This window comes from Mustelus asterias, chromosome 1 (genome assembly GCF_964213995.1).
Source record: "Mustelus asterias chromosome 1, sMusAst1.hap1.1, whole genome shotgun sequence".
Taxonomy (NCBI): domain Eukaryota; kingdom Metazoa; phylum Chordata; class Chondrichthyes; order Carcharhiniformes; family Triakidae; genus Mustelus; species Mustelus asterias.
Genome location: NC_135801.1, coordinates 13,740,938 through 13,760,968, shown reverse-complemented (window position 1 = coordinate 13,760,968; position 20,031 = coordinate 13,740,938). Strand labels below are relative to the sequence as shown.

General features: G+C 44.5%; 1 protein-coding gene across 1 annotated transcript in view; it reads left to right on the top strand.

Annotated features, from left to right (window-relative positions):
- The window catches only part of LOC144501446 (uncharacterized), a 66,587-nt gene that overhangs the window by 45,164 nt on the left and 1,392 nt on the right, over nucleotides 1–20,031 (top strand). The window contains exons 4-5 of the mRNA XM_078225219.1: nucleotides 15,083–15,216; nucleotides 19,290–19,460. Coding sequence (XP_078081345.1) covers nucleotides 15,083–15,216; nucleotides 19,290–19,460 — 305 coding nt within the window. The remainder of the gene's footprint in view (nucleotides 1–15,082; nucleotides 15,217–19,289; nucleotides 19,461–20,031) is intronic.

Here is a 20,031-nt window from a genome sequence, read left to right as displayed (position 1 = left end):
CTGGGACCCCTGTTGTTTGTAGTATATATAAATGATCTGGAGGAAAATGTGGGGGGTCTGATCAGTAAGTTTGCGGATAACATGAAGATTGGTGGAGTTGCTGATAGTACCAGGGATTGTCAGAGGATACAACAGGATATAGATAGATTGGAGACTTGGGCATAGAAATGGCAGACAAAGTTTAATCCAGACAAATGCGAGGTGATGCATTTTGGAGGATCAAATTTAGATGTGAATTATACTGGAAATGGCAGAACCCTGAGGAACATTAACATACAGAGGGATCTGTGCGTGCAGGTCCACAGTTCCCTAAAAGTGGGAACACAGGTGGACAAGGTGATTAAGAAAGCATATGGCATGCTTGCCTTCATCAGCCAGGGCATTGAGTACAAGAGTTGGGAAATCATGTTGCAGCTATATAAAACCTTGGTTAGGCTGCATTTGGAGTATTGCGCGCAGTTCTGGTCACCACAGTACCAGAAGGATGTGGAATCTTTGGAGAGAGCGCAAAGAAGGTTCACCAGGATGTTGCCTGGTCTCGAGGGCACTGGCTATGAGGAGAGGTTGAATAAACTAGGATTGTTTTCACTGGAACGATGGAGGCTGAAGGGTGACCTGATAGAGGTCTACAAAATTACGAGAGGCACAGACAGGGTGGATAGTCAGAGGCTTTTTCCCAGGGTGGAAGTGTCAATTACAAGGGGGCACGGGTTCAAGGTGAGAGGGGGAAAGTTTAAGGGAGACGTGCGGGGGAAGTTTTTCATGTAGAGAGTGGTGGGTGCCTGGAACGCGCTGCCAGTGGAGGTGGTGGAAGCAGGCACATTAGCAACATTTAAGAGGCATCTGGATGCGTACATGAATAGGGAGGGAATAGAGGGATATGGACCGAATGAGGGCAGAAGATTTTTTTTTAGTTTAGTTAGAGCATTATGATTGGCAAGGGCTTGGAGGGCCAAAGGGCCTGTTCCAGTGCTGTACTCTTCTTTGTTCTTTGTTCAATTTCTCCAAGTCTATCTTAAATTTCAATTCCAATTCTGAAGCAAAACTTCAGCATTTTGATAAATGTATCCCCTCACCAACACTCTGCCCCAAATAATAAAAGGTTCTAGCCAGAGAGAGTGATTCAGCTGTAACACAAGGCTTCCCAAATATTACTGTTGACACTTGCTGATGGATACAAGTTAAAATGATTTGTTCAGAAAAGCAACCAGAATTCTAGTTCCCTTGTGCAAACGAGCTTCAGCCGCAATCTCTGGAAGCTCACGATTATTCCAATTTAATATTTCTACTGTCAAGAACATCTGTTGGCTGGAACATTCTCAGCAGCTGCCTTCGGCAAACTTTCACTGTGACTGGGAGAGAGGGGGCTTTCTTTGTAAGCAGCTGTTGCAATCTTCAAAGCAAGCTCGGTAATTCAAACTTACTGTCATAATCATTGAGATATCGATAGTGAAGTTTGCCCACACCACAGTCACACCACATTGTTAGACTAGAGTATAAGAATAGCTTCATTTGGATTCTAATTCCCAACTGAGCTACGACAGGGCCTTTTGTAGGGGCGTCACGGTGGCACAGTGGTTAGCATTGCTGCCTCACAGCGCCAGGGTCCCAGGTTCAATTCTGGCCTCGGGTCGTTGTCTGTGTGGAGTTTGCACATTCCCCCCATGTCTGCATGGGTTTCCTCCAGGTGCTCCAGTTTCCTCCCACAGTCCACAGATATGCGGGTTAGGTTGATTGGCCATGCTCAATTGACCCTAGTGTCAGGGGGACTAGCAAGGTAAATGCTTGGGGATGCGGGAATAGGGCCTGGGTGGGATTGTGGTCAGTGCGGACTCGATGGGCCGAATGGCCTCCTTCTGTACTGTAGGGATTCTATGATTCTATGAACAAGCCTAGGATGGCACAGTGATTCCCGGCTTGGATCATTGTCTGTGTGGAGTTTGCACATTCTCCCCGTGTCTGCGTGGGTTTTCTCCGGGTGTTCCAGTTTCCTCCCACAGTCCAAAGATGTGCGGGTTAGGTTGATTGGCCATGCTAAATTGATCCTTAGTGTCAGGATGCTTAGCAGGGTAAATATGTGGGGTTACGGGAATAGGGCCTGGACAGATTGTTGTTGGTGCAGACCCGATGGGCCAAATGGCCTCCTTCTGCGCTGTAGGGATTCTATGATTCTATGAAAACTATACTTTCTCAGATCGCATGTTCTGTTGATCAAGCAACATTTAGTTTTAAAGTCTATTTATTATTGTCACAAGTAGGTTTACGTTAACTCTGCAATGAAGTTACTGTGAAAATCCCCGAGTCGCCACACTCCGGCGCCTGATCAGGTACACTGAGGGAGAATTTTCTTTCTCAGAGGTGATACTGTGCACAGAATTGAACACAGGTCATTTTGGTAGAGAGAAGAGTCGCCCTAGGTGTTGATTGAATGTTGGAAGTAGTTTTAAAAATATGCACTAAAAAGCTAAGTTTAAGTTTATTTATTAGTGTCACAAGCAGGCTTACATGAACACTGCAATGAAGTTACTGTGAAAATCCCCCAATCGCCATACTCCAGTGCCTGTTCGGGTACACTGAGGGAGAATTTAGCATGGCCAGTGCACCTAACCAGCACGCTTATGATCGTGGGAGGAAACTGGAGCACCCGGAGGAAACCCACACGGAGAGAATGTGCAGACTCCGTAAAGACAGTGACCCAAGCTGGGAATCAAACCCAGGTCCCTGGCGCTGTGAGGCAGCAGTGCTAACTACTGTGCCACCGTGCCGTCCACAGCACTAGCTTTCCCAGTAGGAAGTGGGGGAGGTCATGAGGCAACTTAGTCTAGTCTTGGATTTTTTGGACAGATAATGATGGAGCAGCCAATGGCTCATGGTTAAGGGCAGGGGAAATAGAAACAGAAAGTTCTGGAAATACACCACACATCAATCAGCATCTGTAAAGAAAAACAAACAGCTTAAGATTATGACATTTCAGTCAGTAGTCTTCCTCAGAGTCTAATGAAGGGCAAGTACCATGAACATCATGACCTGCCCTTCCTTTACGGACACTGACTGACCAGATATGTATTTCCAATGTCTCTGTTTTTATTTACTTTAAGAAGTTTAACAACACCAGGTTATGATGTGTTTACCCCAGTCCAACGCCGGCATCTCCACATTTATTTACTTTACCCAGAGATGAGCGTCCGGTTACCATCGTCACCAGAGAAGTGTGTGGAACTGGCTTAAGGATCAGAGAGGAGAGGAGAAGAGAGGGGCTTGCTTCCATGTGTTCATTCTGATAATGCGACAAAGTGAGCCCATCTTATATAGATCAGCAGTGAAGCCCTGTGATCAATGCACCTTGAGAACCCACTTATCTAATGTGGCTTGAGGTAATGATTAAGATGGTGATTTTGTGTTGATTGTTAATGCTTTTCAAACTGAGTTCCTGACAGAGTCATTCATCACACTACTTATAGAATCCCTACAGTGTAAAAGGAGACCTTTCAGCCCATCAAGTCTGCACCGACTCTCCGAAAGAGCAACTCACCCAGGCCCTATCCCTGTAACCCCATGTATTTACCCCACTAATTCCCCTCACCTATACATCTTGGGGCACTAAGGGGCAAGTTAGCATGGCCAATCCACCTAACCTGCACATCTTGTGACTGTGGCAGGAAACCGGAGCACCCGGAGGAAATCCACGCAGACACGGGGAGAATGTACAAACTTCACTCAGACAATCACCCAAGGCCGGAATTGAACCCATGCCCCTGGCGTTGTGAGGCAGCAGTGCTGACCATCGTGCTCCCTTTGACTTTGACTTCCCAAATGTAGAGATACATGATGCAGACAAAGCACATGCTTATATCTGTTTTCTGAAACATGTTGCTAGCATGAAGCCAGGGACTATAATCTGAGGAGCATCACTCCACATCAAAGATGGCAGACCAGTGGTCACTCCCACTCTTACTGTGTGAGAAGGATTTTCAGATTAATCAACTTGTTTGGCCACTTTGTGAATGCAACTTCCATGGCCATCAAGGCTTGGGGTGGGACTCAAATGCAGAGCTTCTTGGCTCAGAGGCAATAAGGGTCTGGCATCAAAAGGGGGATTGAGCAGAGTACTGCCGACAATGTGATGCAAAGGAACACATGACCCAAGTCTAGAGAGAAGACTGATACTGGACAGAGACATGTATCTCAAAGTTTGCAGATGATACCAAGTTGGGTAGGAGGGTGAACTGAGAGATCCTTCAGATTGGGTGAGTGGCCAAATCAATGGCAGATGCAGTATAATTTGGATAAATGTGAGGTTATTCACTTTGGAAGCAAAAACAAGGCGGCAGATTACTACCTGAATGGCTGTAAATTGGGAGAGGGGAGTGTGCAGCGGGACCTGGGTGTCCTTATGCACCAGTCACTGAAGGTAAGCATGCAGGTGCAGCAGAAGGTAAAGAAGACAAATGGCATGTTGGCCTTCATTGCGAGAGGTTTCAAGTGCAGGAACAGGGATGTGTTGTTGCAATTAAACAGAGCCTTAATGAGGCCACACCTAGAGTATTGTGTGCAGTTTTGGTCTCCTTTCCTGAGGAAGGATGTTCTTGCTCTCAAGGGAGTGCAGCAAATGTTTACCAGGCTGATTCCAGGGATGGCGGGACTGATGAATGAGAAAAGATTGACTAGGTTAGGACTGTTTTTGCTGGAGTTCAGACGAATGAGGGGGGATCTCATGGAGACTTATAACATTCTAACAGGACCAGACAGGGTAGATGCAGGGAGGATGTTCCCGATGGCGGGGGAGTCCAGAACCAGGGGTCATAGTCTGAGGATTCAGGTTAGACCATTTAGGACGGAGGTGAGGAGACATTTCTTCACCCAAAGAGTCGTGAGCCTGTGAAATTCATTACCACAGGAAGTAGTTGATGCCAAAACATTGAATGTATTCAAGAGGTGGCTGGATATAGCACTTGGGGTGAATGGGATCAAAGGTTATGGGGAGAAAGCAGGATTAGGCTATTGAGTTGGGTTATCAGCCATGATCGTGATGAATGGTGGAGCAGGCTCGAAGGGCTGAATGGCCTCCTCCTGTTCCTATCTTCTATGTTTCTATGTTAAAGTCTAGAGTGAAGACTGATACTGGACAGAGACGTGGATAGAGGCAAGCATGGAGACAGCTCTGAGTTTAGACCTTATACTGTGTATATGTGTATAATTACAAGTCGTACAAGTAGTAGGGCAGCATGGTTAAACAGTGGTTAGCACTGCTGCTTCACAGTGCCAGGGACCCAGGTTTGATTCCCAGCTTGGATCACTGTCTGTGTGGAGTTTGCACATTCTCCCCGTGTCTGCGTGGGTTTCCTCCGGGTGCTCCGGTTTCCTCCCACATTCTGAAAGATGTGCTGGTTAGGTGCATTGACCCAAATAGGTGCTGGACTGTGGCGACTGGGGGATTTACACAATAACTTCATTGCAGTGTTAATGTAAGCCTTACTTGTGACTAATAAATAAACTTTACTTTACTTTTACTGTTAAACTATATAACACTCAGAACGTCTTCATGAGACCTCCCAAACCAGACAGTTCTTCCAACAAAAATACAGTGCTAACCACTGTGCCACAAAACATCCCATACTTCCTGCTATCCTGAGGAAAAATGCCTGTAACACATCCTATTTCCTTCAGTTCATGGCCATTTTATCACAGCATTGAATGCCTGGTAATGTAATGTATCATCTGTTAGAGTGTAACCGGTGACAACTTTGTATTTCGGTTGTAATGTGTAATGTAATGGGAACGAGATGTAAGGGTCAGCTGACCCAATAAACCATGGAACCAATTACAGAATGATGTAATTGTGAGCTGACCAGCTGATTCATTATAAATAAGAAACCATGTAGAATTGTTGAGAACTTGGAGTGGCCCAGGGCGAGGCCCCAAGTTTGTAGTAATGATGTTTCTTTATTTAACCCTTTCTTTGATTTATAAGTTGGAGTAAGTTTTGTTACATTTTCATTAGCTGCACTTCTGAAGAGTTCCTTCTGAAGAAACACCATCCACTATTCCAAATTCATCACCTTGTTTCTTCATAGTAGGTCAAAATATTTCTATTGTGATTAAAATAGTAACATTGGAGGGTGTGAGTTGTGTGTGTCATGACCACATACAAGGCAGTTCCTTAAAATGGTCCGTGAACTAAGAATTCACGCATATGCCAGTGTGCGTGTAGCTCCCTAGAGTTATTCAATTAAAAATAACCAAGCCAACAAGCTCTGGAATTTAGAATTTATCAAGATAAAGGTTTGTTTATTAGGAAATTACTGCTGACAGCTGTTTAAGTAAAAGTGATAACATCACTAACTAAAAATACAGATTCAAAGAACAAAAGCAGATAAAGGTAAAAAGATAACTAAAGATTAAACTTTAAAGCAGTCTCTGTGAGATACCTATGAGGGCCTATTCACAGAATCACAGAACACTACAGTGCAGAGGAGACCATTCGACCCATCGAGTCTGCACTGACGCATGAAATGCCCTGACCTGCCCACCTAATCCCGCTTGCCAGCACTTGGCCCATAGTCTTGGATGTTATGGCGTGCCAAGTACTCATCCAGGAATTTTTAAAAAGATGTGAGGCATCCCGCCTCCACCATCCTCCCAGGCAGCACATTCCAGACCGTCACCACCTTCTGGGTAAAAAGGTTTTTCCTCAAATCCCCCCTAAACCTCCCACCCCTCACTTTTAACTTGTGTCCCCTCAACTCTATTGCTTGAGTTTGTTTCTTTCTTGAGGTTGGGTTGGAGACTCAGTTAGCAGCTGTGATGACTTCTGCAGTCAACCAGTTGGTGTTTGTCTTTTTCGGGCGGATTCAGGAGGCCAGAAGGTTTTGGGGGGGGGAGAGAGAGAGAGAGAGAGAGAGAAGCTTCCTATTCCTAATTCTGCTGTTACGGCACTTTCAAAGTTGCCAAGACTTTTTCCCGCAGAAACTTCAATCAATTTCTTAAAAATACCTTCCTCTGTTTCCATCCTTGACGGGAAACCCTTCCTGAAGGTGTTTCTCATTATTCTTCCTCAGGTTCTGCACACAAAATAGCTCTGTGCAATCTGTCTTCCTTCCAGTTCTAAAACTTAAAAGTGGCTGTTCTCCCAAACTGTCGAATCATGCTCCCACATTAGTTAGCTATTGGTTAGCTTGGGGGCATGGTCCCGTCCATTGTCCTTCCAGACCAGGTAATTAACCTTTTAAATGTCTCATTAACTTCAACGGTTCCCATTCTCCCAGGTTTAAGGAGATAAAGATCTACCTTCAGGCAAAAGTTTAAAGTTTATCTATTAGTGTCACAAGTAGGCTTACATTAACACCGCAATGAAATTACTGTGAAAATCCCCTAGTTGCCACAGTCCGGCGCCTGTTCGGGTTACACTGAGGGAGAATTTAGCATGGCCAATGCACCTAACCAACACGTCTTTCAGATTGTGGGAGGAAACTGGAGCACCCAGAGGAAACCCACGCAGACACAGGGAGAATGCGCAGACTCTGCACAGACAGTGATCCAGTGGGAATTGAACCCAGGTCCCTGGAGCTGTGAGGCAGCAGTGCTAACCGCTGTGTCACCATGCTGCTCCCAAGCCACAATGAGTTTCTGTTTACTCCTTTTGGGAATGCAAATTGAATTTCAAATGTCTTCACTTTTTTGGATATGTCTACCTGCAATCCACTTTTGACGTTTGACCACATTTCTGTTAAAAGAAAAGCCATGTAACCTTGGGCAGCCATCTTTAAGGCTTCTTATATCCATTTAAAAATAAAGATGAGCTCTTTTTGTTACAAAATTCATAATATCACTACATGTCCATTGGCATGGTGAGTGCTTCACAAATGAATGCATTAACTATTAGCCATTTTAACACTGAGGGATCTTCTATGGAGGCAGTGTGGAGTGCTCTGATGTCAATCATTTGGGTCGTAATTGTCCTTTCATTTAACTTTTATACCTCAACTTGCCTTTTCAACTATTAAAGTAATTAATGGTTTCTATTAACTGTTCACTGCTGCATAAGACCATAAGACCATAAGACATAGGAGCGGAAGTAAGGCCATTCGGCCCATCGAGTCCACTCCACCATTCAATCATGGTTGATTTCAACTCCATTTACCCGCTCTCTCTCCATAGCCCTTAATTCCTCGAGAAATCAAGAATTTATCAATTTCTGTCTTGAAGACGCTCAACGTCTCGGCCTCCACAGCCCTCTGTGGCAATGAATTCCACAGACCTACCACTCTCTGGCTGAAGAAATTTCTCCTCATCTCTGTTCTAAAGTGACTCCCTTTTATTCTAAGGCTGTGCCCCCGCGTCCTAGTCTCCCCTGCTAATGGAAACAACTTCCCTACGTCCATCCTATCTAAGCCGTTCATTATCTTGTAAGTCTCTATCAGATCTCCCCTCAACCTCCTAAACTCCAATGAATATAATCCCACGATCCTCAGACATTCATCGTATGTCAGGCCTACCATTCCTGGGATCATCCGTGTGAATCTCCTCTGGACCCGCTCCAGTGCCAGTATGTCCTTCCTGAGGTGTGGGGCCCAAAATTGCTCACAGTACTCCAAATGGGGCCTAACCAGTGCTTTATAAAGCCTCAGAAGTACATCCCTGCTTTTGTATTCCAAGCCTCTTGAGATAAATGACAACATTACATTTGCTTTCTTAATTACGGACTCAACCTGCAAGTTTACCTTTAGAGAATCCTGGACTAGGACTCCCAAGTCCCTTTGCACTTTAGCATTATGAATTTTGTCACCGTTTAGAAAATAGTCCATGCCTCTATTCTTTTTTCCAAAGTGCACGACCTGCATGGTTCCTTATCTATTGTTCTCTTATTAATCATATAACTGTTAGTAAAAATGACAATCAGTCATTTCAGCAATAATCCTGTATTAACAGTCTCAGGATTCATTCATTGCTTATGAACAATTTTAGTGCACAAGAATTTATCTGAACCAATAAACTCATTCATTTCCAGCGATCAATTCTTGTGTTCACTATTTTATCAGTCAATGATCAATTCCACACCAATTGTTTGAGATTAATATTTAAGCTTTAACATTAATTACTATCATCGCTGAATAAAACTGCATGGATAAGAATTGTCAGTGACAGAATGAGTCCATGGATAAATACCTGAAGTAGAAAACATATTTTCTGGTTGTATCACAGCTTGGTATGGCTCCTGCTCTGCCCAAGACCGCAAGAAACTACAAAGGGTCATGAACAAAGACCAATCTATCACGCAAACCAGCTTCCCATCCATCAACTCCATCGACACTTCCCACAGCCTCGGAAAAGCAGCCAGCAAAGTCAAGGGCCCGACATACCCCAGACATTCTCTCTTCCACCTTCTTCCATTGAGTGTGGAATAGATCATTGATTAATAAAATAGGACGGCACGGTGGCAAAGTGGTTAGCACTGCTGCCTCACAGCGCCAGGGACCCAGGTTCAATTCCCGGCTTGGGTCACTGTCTGTGTGAAGTTCTCCCCATGTCTGCGTGGGTTTCCTTCAGGTGCTCCGGTTTCCTCCCGCTCTCCAAAGATGTGCAGGTTAGTTGAATTGGCCATGCTAAATTCTCCCTCAGTGTACCCGAACAGGTGCCAGAGTGTGGCGACTAGAGGATTTTCACATTAACTTCATTGCAGTGTTCATGTAAGCCTACTTGTGATTGATAAATTTTACTTTAAATAGATACAAAAATCTGAGGTCATATACCAACTGACTCAAGAACAGCTTCTTCCCTGCAGCCGTCAGACTCTTGAATGGATCTGCCTTATATTAAGCTGATCTTTCACAACACCCTAGTTATTACTGTAACACTACATTCTACACCCTCTCCTTTCGTTCTCTATGAATGGTATGCTTTGTATAGCGCGCAAGAAACAATACTTTTCACTGTGTATCAATGCATGTGACAATAATAAATCAAATCTAATCACGAACATTTGCCATCAACTTAAAAACAACTTCTGTTCCTTTCATTTCTTTATACTAGGTGGCTTCCTTTTACCAGAAGAGCAGGGAACAATCAGTCCCATCTCCTCGGCAGCTCATCAGTGTGCCAAAGTTGACTAACCCTGCAGGATAGCTGAGGAACAGTGGAGGATTTTTAAGGAGATCCTTTTCAGTTCTCAGCAAAAATATATTCCAGCAAAAAACAAGGATTGTAAGAAAAGGGAGAACCAGCCGTGGATAACAAAGGAAATAAAGGAGAGTATTAAAATAAAAACAGCTGCGTACAGAGTGGCCAAAAATAGTGGAGAAACAAGTGATTGGGAAAAATTTAAGAAACAACAAAGAGAGACTAAGAAAGCGATAAAGAAAGGAAGGATAGACTATGAAGCTAGGCTAGCAATTAATATAAAAAATGATAGTAAAAGTTTTTATAAATATATAAAAAGGAATAGAGTGGCTAGAGTGAATGTTGGACCCTTGGAGGACGAGAGGGGGGAGTTAATAGTGGGAAATGAGGATATGGCTGAGTCTTTAAATACGTTTTTTGTGTCGGTCTTCACGGTGGAGGACACAAATAGTTTGCCAAATATTAACGATAGAGGGTTGGCAGCAGGAGAAATACTTAATACAATTAATGTTACCAGAGAGGCAGTGCTGGGTAGACTAATGGGACTGAAGGTGGATAAGTCCCCGGGTCCGGATGGAATGCATCCCAGGGTATTGAAAGAAATGTCAGAGGTAATAGTGGATGCGTTAGTGATTATTTATCAAAACTCGTTGCATTCTGGGGTAGTGCCGGTTGATTGGAAAACGGCTAATGTTACGCCGCTGTTTAAAAAAGGAAGGAGACAAAAGGCGGGTAACTATAGGCCGGTCAGCTTAACGTCTGTAGTAGGGAAAATGCTGGAATCCATTATTAAAGAGGAGATAGCAGGGCATCTGGATAGAAATGGTTCGATCAATCAGACGCAGCATGGATTCATGAGGGGAAAGTCGTGCTTGACGAACATGTTGGATTTTTATGAAGATGTGACTAGGGCGGTTGATGGAGGAGAACCGGTGGATGCGGTGTTTTTGGATTTCCAAAAGGCGTTTGATAAGGTGCCCCATAAAAGGCTACTGAAGAAGATTAGGGCACACGGAGTTGGGGGTAGTGTGTTAAAGTGGATTGGGGACTGGCTATCCGACAGGAAGCAAAGAGTCGGAATAAATGGGTGTTTTTCCGGTTGGAGGAAGGTAACTAGTGGCGTGCCGCAGGGATCGGTACTCGGGCCGCAACTATTTACCATTTATATAGATGATCTGGAGGAGGGGACGGAGTGTAGGGTAACGAAGTTTGCAGACGACACAAAGATAAGTGGAAAAGTGAATCGTGTGGAGGACGGAGAAGATCTGCAGAGAGATTTGGACAGGCTGAGTGAGTGGGCGAGGATATGGCAAATGGAGTATAACGTTGAGAAATGCGAGGTTATACACTTTGGAGGAAATAATAACAAATGGGATTACTATCTCAATGGAAACAAATTAAAACATGCTACCGTGCAAAGGGACCTGGGGGTCCTTGTGCATGAGACGCAAAAGCCCAGTCTGCAGGTACAACAGGTGATCAAGAAGGCAAATGGGATGTTGGCCTATATTGCGAAGGGGATAGAATATAAAAGCAGGGATGTCTTGATGCACCTGTACAGGGCATTGGTGAGGCCGCAGCTGGAATACTGTGTGCAGTATTGGTCCCCTTATATGAGGAAGGATATATTGGCATTGGAGGGAGTGCAGAGAAGGTTCACCAGGTTGATACCGGAGATGAGGGGTTTGGATTATGAGGAGAGGCTGAGGAGATTGGGTTTGTACTCGTTGGAGTTTAGAAGAATGAGGGGGGATCTTATGGAGACTTATAAGATAATGCGGGGGCTGGATAGGGTGGAGGCGGAGAGATTCTTTCCACTTAGTAAGGAAGTTAAAACTAGAGGACACAGCCTCAAAATAAAGAGGGGTCGGTTTAAGACAGAGTTGAGGAGGAACTTCTTCTCCCAGAGGGTGGTGAATCTCTGGAATTCTCTGCCCACTGAGGTGGTGGAGGCTACCTCGCTGAATATGTTTAAAGCGCGGATGGATGGATTCCTGATCGGTAAGGGAATTAAGGGTTATGGGGATCAGGCGGGTAAGTGGTACTGATCCACATCAGATCAGCCATGATCTTATTGAATGGCGGGGCAGGCTCGAGGGGCTAGATGGCCTACTCCTGCTCCTATTTCTTATGTTCTTATGTTCTTAAATCAAATCAAAAATGAGGACACATAAATACCTTGAAAGATTGGAGAGATTCCTGCCTGTTTCTCTTGGTGGATCCTAAATGAGTTTAGTTGCACGAACATTTGCCATCAACTTAAAAACAACTTCTGTTCCTTTCATTTCTTTATACTAGGTGGCTTCCTTTTACCAGAAGAGCAGGGAACAATCAGTCCCATCTCCTCGGCAGCTCATCAGTGTGCCAAAGTTGACTAACCCTGCAGGTTTTCCCAAGCTCCCATGAGGAGAATCCCAGCATTTGGTTTAGGCTTTCTCCCAACATCCACACCCAACCAAGGCTGCCACAGATTTGGCTAGGGAATTGTTGATGTAAACACTTGCCCCTTACCACACATACCAATGGTCCTCTTTCCTTTCAGGAGAGCTGTAACCATTTGAAACCTAAATAAAAACAGAAAATGCTGGAAAAACGCAGTGGGTCTGACAAACCAATGGCGGTCACCTTGGGAGAGTGGGAGTATGTTTAATGGCTGAACTTTTGGCCCCATCCCTCCAGGCTTTGGAGAAGCGGTGGCTGTGGCGTAGTGGTAACGTCACTGAGGCGTTTCATACCCTCTGTGAGAAGAGATTTCTACGCACCTCAGTTTTAAATGACCGGCTTTTTATCTTATAGTTATGTTCCCTTGTCCGAGACTCTCCCACGAGCGAAAACATCTCACTATCAACCCTGTCAAGCCCCCTCAGTATATGTTGGAATAAGGTCACCCCTCACTCTTCTTAACTCTAAGACCCAGTCTAGTTAGTCTCACTTGATAGGACAACACTCTCATCCCAAGCAAAAGAAAAATACTGCAGATGCTGGAAATCTGAAATAAAAACAGAACATCCTGGAAACACTCAGAGGGTCTGGCGGCCTCTGGGGAGAGAGAAATGGAGCCAACATTGCAAGTACATATAAGTTGTACAGACTGGAAATGCTGACTATTTCTCTCTCCACAGATGCTCCCAGACCTGCTGAGTGTTTCCAGGATGTTCTGTTTTTATTTCAGATTTCCAGCATCCGCAGTATTTTTCTTTTGCCTGGGATGAGAGTGTTGTCCTATCAAGTGAGACTAAATAGTCTGGGTCTTAGAGTTAAGAAGAGTGAGGGGTGAGGACACATAAATACCTTGAAAGATTGGAGAGATTCCTGCCTGTTTCTCTTGGTGGATCCTAAATGAGTTTAGTTGCACGAACATTTGCCATCAACTTAAAAACAACTTATGTTCCTTTCATTTCTTTATACTAGGTGGCTTCCTTTTACCAGAAGAGCAGGGAACAATCAGTCCCATCTCCTCGGCAGCTCATCAGTGTGCCAAAGTTGACTAACCCTGCAGGTTTTCCCAAGCTCCCATGAGGAGAATCCCAGCACTTGGTTTAGGTATATTCAAACATATACTGAGGGGGCTTGACAGGGTTGATAGTGAGATGTTTTCACTCGTGGGAGAGTCTCGGACAAGGGAACATAGCTATAAGATAAAAGGCCAGTCATTTAAAACAGGTGCATAGAAATATCTTCTCACAGAGGGTGCAAATCTCTGGAATTCTCTGCCCTAAAGGGTGGAAGAGGCTGGATTGTTTGAAGTATTTAAAGTGGAGATGGATAAATATTTGATAGATCGAGGATTAGAGGGCTATGGGAAAATGGCACAGAAAAGGAGTTGAGGCTGGCATAGATTTTCCATGATTGTATTGAATGGCGGGGCAAGCTTGAAGGGCCAGGTGGCCTACTGCTGCCTCTATTTCTCATGTTCTTGTGGGTTTATTTTAGCACTGAAGCTGAAATTTGTTTGGACAATTTGAAGAAAGTAGCTTTCAACTTGTATGCACAACAGGTAATTCCTTGGAGCTACTTCCACCTTTGCTGGTAAAGTTTTGTCAGAAATGCAGCAGAAACTCCCTCTCTATGTGTAAATAGAGTTCCTGCTTCACTGCTTTTGATTTTTGTTTTGATTTGATTTGATTTATTATTGTCACATGTATTAACATACAGTGAAAAGTATTGCTTCTTGCGCGCTATACAAACAAAGCATACCATTCATAGAGTACATAGAGAGAAGAAAGGCAAGGGTGCAGAATGTTGTGCTACAGTCATAGGTAGGGTGTAGAGAAAGATCAGTTTAATATAAGGTAGGTCCATTCAAAAGTCTGATGGGCAGCAGGGAAGAAGCTGTTCTTGAGTCGGTCGGTACGTGACCTCAGACTTTTGTATCTTTCTCTTGATGAAAGAAGGTGGAAGAGAGAATGTCCGGGGTGCATGGGTCCTTGATTATGTTGGCTGCTTTTCCGAGGTATGTTAAGTGTAGACAAAGTCAGTGGAAGGGAGGCTGGTTTGTGTGATGAACTGGGTTTCATTCACACCCCTTTGTAGTTTCTTGCGGTCTTGGTCGGAGCAGGATCCATACCAAGCTGTTGTACATCGGGAAAGGATGCTTTCTATGGCGCATCTATAAAAATTGGTGAGAATCTTAGCAGATATGCTGAATTTCCTTAGCCTTCTGTAGAGAAAGATCCGCTTATTATAGGGTAGGTCCATTCAGAAGTCTGATGGCAGCAGGGAAAAAGCTGTTCTTGAGTCGTGATCTAACTTTTGTATCTTTTTCCCAACGGGAGAAAGTGGAAGAGAATGAGTCCAGGGCACGTGGGATCCTTAATTCTGTTTGTACTAATTAGCGTTTACTGCGGACTTGGGATCTGATATTTATGAGGGTTCGCTGAGGCAAGTCATAGGTTTTGTGGGAAAAATGGATATGGGCAACAGGTTGTTGTCTAACTCAAATGACTTTGCTTCTCATAATAATCAGGTTATATTGACGAGGACCAGTTCGTTATGTGGATGTGGAAGCTGCCTCAAGATGCTGTGAAGTCAATTCTATACTTCCCCATAATCCCACCGGAAGTCGTTGCTGCGAGTAAGGACCAGCCTCCCAGTTCAGCTGTAAGTCCAAATGCCTCACAACACAGAAAGTCCAGGAGTCACGATACATCTATATATCACATAATTTATAGGATATCAGAATTCAGTCAGGCAATCCTATTTTTCTCTGATATTTCTGATTTGTATTTCATAGTGATGCCTGTAAAATTGAGAACCGTAATGTTTGCTCCAGCGAAGGTATCTCTGGCAATGGCTATGCAGGTCAGGGTACATGTGGGTATATCAGAGAATGTTCGACGGAAAGTGCCACAGATGATTTTTGGACTTAATGGGTGGCATAGTGGCACAATGGTTAGCACTGCTGCCTCACAGCACCTGGGACCCGGGTTCGACTCCAACCTTGGGTCACTGTCTGTGCAGAGTTTGCACATTCTCACTGTGTCTGCGTGGGTTTCCTCCAGGTGCTCTGGTTTTCTCCCACTCTCCAAAGATGTGTAGGTTGGGTGGATTGGCCATGGTAAATATGTGGAGTTACAGGATATGGCAAGGGAGAGGGCCTGGGTAAGATGCTCTTTTGGAGAGTCAGTGGGCCGAATGGCCTCCTTCTGCAGTGTAGGGATTCTATGTTTTTATGACTTTACAACAAAGAACAAAGCAAAGTACAGCACAGGAACAGACCCTTCAGCCTCCAAGCCAGTGCCGATCATGATGCCCTAACTAAACTAAAGAAAAAACCTTCTGCCCTTACTCGGTCCATCTCCCTCTACTCCCTTCCTGTTCATGTACCCATCCAGGTGCCTCTTAAATGTTGGAATGTGCCTGCTTCCACCACATCCTCTGGCAGCGTGTTATAGGCACATGCCACTCTCTGCGTGAAAAACTCCCCTCGCACATCTCCCTTAAACCTTCCACCTCTCACCTTGAACCTGTGCCCCCTTATCATTGACACTTCCATCCTGGGAAAAAGCCTCTGACTATCCACCCTCTTTAGTGCAGTAATGAGGGAGTTTTGCACTGTCAAAGGTGCCATCTTGTGGATTAGATAGTAAATCAAAGCCCATTCTTCCCTCAGTGGTGGACATAAAAGATCCCCCGGCTCTATTTGAAGAAGAGGATGGGAGAGAGGCAAACTGAACTCCTGTATTATTCACATTATCTAACCGTAAGCAGAGGTGCTTTAATTTTTGAAACAGACTGTAGTATCTTTTGCCAAATCCCTCTATTGTGAAGTCAATTTTAAAGTGACTCACAGCAAACTCTCTTTAGGGTTAAATCAGATGTATTGTTTATTCCTACATTCAAACCCAGGGAAAGCTCGATGCATCTACATAGATGCACACACAAGCACACACAGATTTACAACTAGGAATAACTCAAAACAGAAAAAAAAGCAAAGATAGAGGTATCCACTGACATTAATGTCAAAGTCCAGAATGTCAGGGTCTAGTGAGGATTCCTTTATGTAGGAGTTAAAGTTCAGGCAAGTTCAACTTGCAGAAAGTTGGAGTTGCCGAATCCCTTCAAAGTTGGTGATGATGTAGCAAGATGAGACTGGTGTGCTTAGATTTGGTCCACTGGGCAAGCGATGGCAGGAATCTTCCAGAGAACCAGGGTTCGAGGAGGTTTAGACTCGAGGCAGGCTTTGCCGTCAGCCTGGAGTCCTGCTTTGATGTTGACAGGCTGGATATTAATAGCAGACTGCCCTGGGAGTCCAAGAATCTAACATTAAAACTTCCCCAGTGTCAATGGAGCTTAAGTCATGTGTTGTTGCCTATTGATGAGTCAGTTTCAGGTTAACAATCAGTTTCCATGTGAAAATCCATTGTTCACCTTAGGAGATAGATGGTGGCTATTAGCACCTCTGCAGGTATAATACATTTTGATGGCTCTTCCACTTTGTTATAGGTCCAGAATGGGGAGACAGACTCGTTTGTTTCATTGATGGTGTGAGATTCGCAAGGATGTGGGTTGAGATTTGTCCTGTAATTACTGTTGGACGTTTCCAGAACTGTAGTCAACTTGCAAACCACATGATAAAAGCAAATTACTGCAGATGCTGGAATCTGAAATAAAAACAGAAAATCTCAGCAGATCTGACAGCATCCGTGGAGAGAGAGCAGAGCCAACGTTTTGAGTCTGGATGACTCTTCATCAGAGCTCTGAGGGACCTAGGGGTTGGGTGGGCTCGGGCTGGAAGGAACAGCTTGACCTGGGGGTTTCCCCCGGCATGGTGGACTCTTGGCTGCACTTGGCCTTGTTGCTCTGGTGATGTTCACTCCCAAAAAGGTGATTTCGTACTCTGTGTGGAGTTTCACATTCTCCCCATGTCTGCGTGGATTTCCTCCGGGTGCTCCGGTTTCCTCCCAAAGCCCAAAGGTGTGCGGGTTAGGTGGATTGGCCATGCTAAATTGCTTCTTAGGGGTGCTAGCTAGTTGGAATTGGAATTGGTTAATGTCATAAATTCCGGGTGTTAAATGACCTCTTTAAAGTTCTCTTATAGCTAATTTTACTCCTTTCCAAAGCCACAAAGCCAATGCTCAGAGTGGACCGGGCAGACCCGAATCCATTCCTTACTTGCTCCAAAAACCAAATTCAAATTCCAATTGTATTCAATTCATGGCCCCCACAAGAGAGACAAACAAGATCCAAACTGACAAGATAAGGCATTGCACCCCATCTTGTGCTTGATCCGACTGATGCTTGATCTTAGCCAAAAGGCTGAGAAGCGAGGGAGATCCCCTTGCTTTCTCTCATCAGGCCCAATTGCACTGAAACCTCTTTGAAGTGTTTTGATGGACAGCAGGCTGTCAGTTTCACTGGGGATAACCCCTTTTGACATTGCAAGAGCTGCACCCTGCTGCCTGGCCCCATTGAACTGCTTTGACAGACAGCAGGGATTGAGTTTCACTGGGGAGTTCCCCTTTTAACATTGAAAGAGTAGCATTTGGTGTCTGACTCCTTTGAAGCGTTTTGATTGACAGGTTGGATCACGTTTCCACTAGCCAAGAGCTTGTTTGCTTTTCTTTCCTTTCATGGTTGAAGCCATGATGTGGAGATGCTGGCGTTGGACTGGAGTGGGCACAGTAAGAAGTCTCACAACACCAGGTTAAAGTCCAACAGGTTTATTTGGAATCACGAGCTTTCGGAGCACTGCTCCTTCATCTCCTTTATCACTGAAAGCGCGTGATTCCAAATAAACCTGTTGGACTTTAACCTGGTGTTGTGAGGCTTGTCAGTTCACGGTTGAATGCATCTCAAGTACTGCCTTGGTTGTTAACTGCACTGTTAATAAACATTCTGCATTTGATTGACAGGTTGGATCTATTACCCACTAGCCAAGAGGTTTCAGTTCCTCTTTTCTAACCACAATGTTTACAAAGTATTTTGGACGCATTGCTGTCCATCAAAGCACTTCAAAGGGGCCCGATTTTGGTAACTAATCCTGATTAAAACTTCAGGGCAGTAATGAGGAAGTGTTGTGCCTTCTTTTCAACTGAGACTTCATTCAACTGCTCTCTTCGACAAACGTAGAAAATCATCCCTTGGCACGGTGGCACAGTGGTTAGCACTGCTGCCTCACAGCGCCAGGGACCCTGGTTCAATTCCCATCTTGGGTCACTGTCTGTGTGGAGTTTGCACGTTCTCCCCATATCTGCATGGGTTTCTTCCGAGTGCTCCGGTTTCCTCCCACATTCTGAAAAACGTGCTGGTTAGGTGCATTGACCCAAACAGGTGCTGGAGTGTGGTGACTAGGGGAATTTCACAATAACTTCCATTGCAGTGTTAATGTAAGCCTTACTTGTTGACTAATAAATAAATAAACCTTTTTTCAAAGATGGGTAGGGGAGATCTTCCAGTGTCCCGGGCAAAACTTATCCTTCAATGAACACACAAAACAAATTATTTGCTCATTTATCTCATTGCAAATTGGCTGCATTGTTTGTTTATATTAGATTATATTTCAAAAGTGGGTTGTGTAGGATATCTCAAAAGGTGTTTTCTAGATATTGTGCACACAAGTTCTTTATTGTGGGTTCGCAGGCAGATGTGGGGCTTTCACTCTGTGGGGTATCACTGAATGTCGAAATTGTGCATGAACGACTAACCCCACACTCACACCTTTTGTTTCACAGAATGTTGCCGTTCTTCAGGAGACTTCAGCAGTGACAGATGCACAACTTTTTAGGATTGCCAGTGAGATGTCAGGTCGAAAGAGAGATTGGAAACTTCTGGCGAATAATTTGGGCTTTCTCGAGAAAGACAGCCATGCCTTTGAAGGCAGACACTCAGAGGTCGATCAGCAGGTAACAGAAGGCAGTTGTTGATTGGGAGTCTCTTTGTTTCCTGCCTACACTTTAATTCATGCATGTGTCTAGTTATTGGTTCCTCGTGGATCCCTTAACACACTTCAATCTGTTTAATTATTGAATTATTTGTGTCTTTTGAGGCTTTGGCAAAACTAAAGGGTGAAACATTCTTCTCCAGCCACCAGCATGTATAGTGGTTGGGTTTTGAAATGCAGCCATTATTACATGTCCTACCTGGCTTGCCACAGTCATGTGACCTCTGCCATGAGAGAATGTCTGGCAGTTGCCATGATTCATTCAGTTCAATTTTGTTTAGTGTATTTTCACACACACTGCTATTCCCTATGGGGAAGGATGGGGGAAGGATGGGGGAAGAGTTGATTATTGGCTTGTCGGACCATGTTATGAGCGGTCTTGCTGTGGCCAACAAGTCCTGGCACTGGACTTGAACCCATGGCTTCTGGTCCAGCGGTAGGGGCACCACCACAGCACCACAAAGGCTAGGATTCGCCCAAAAAAATTCTAAGTCCCCAATTTGTGGGAAAATGGGAGTAAATCCCTCTAGTTT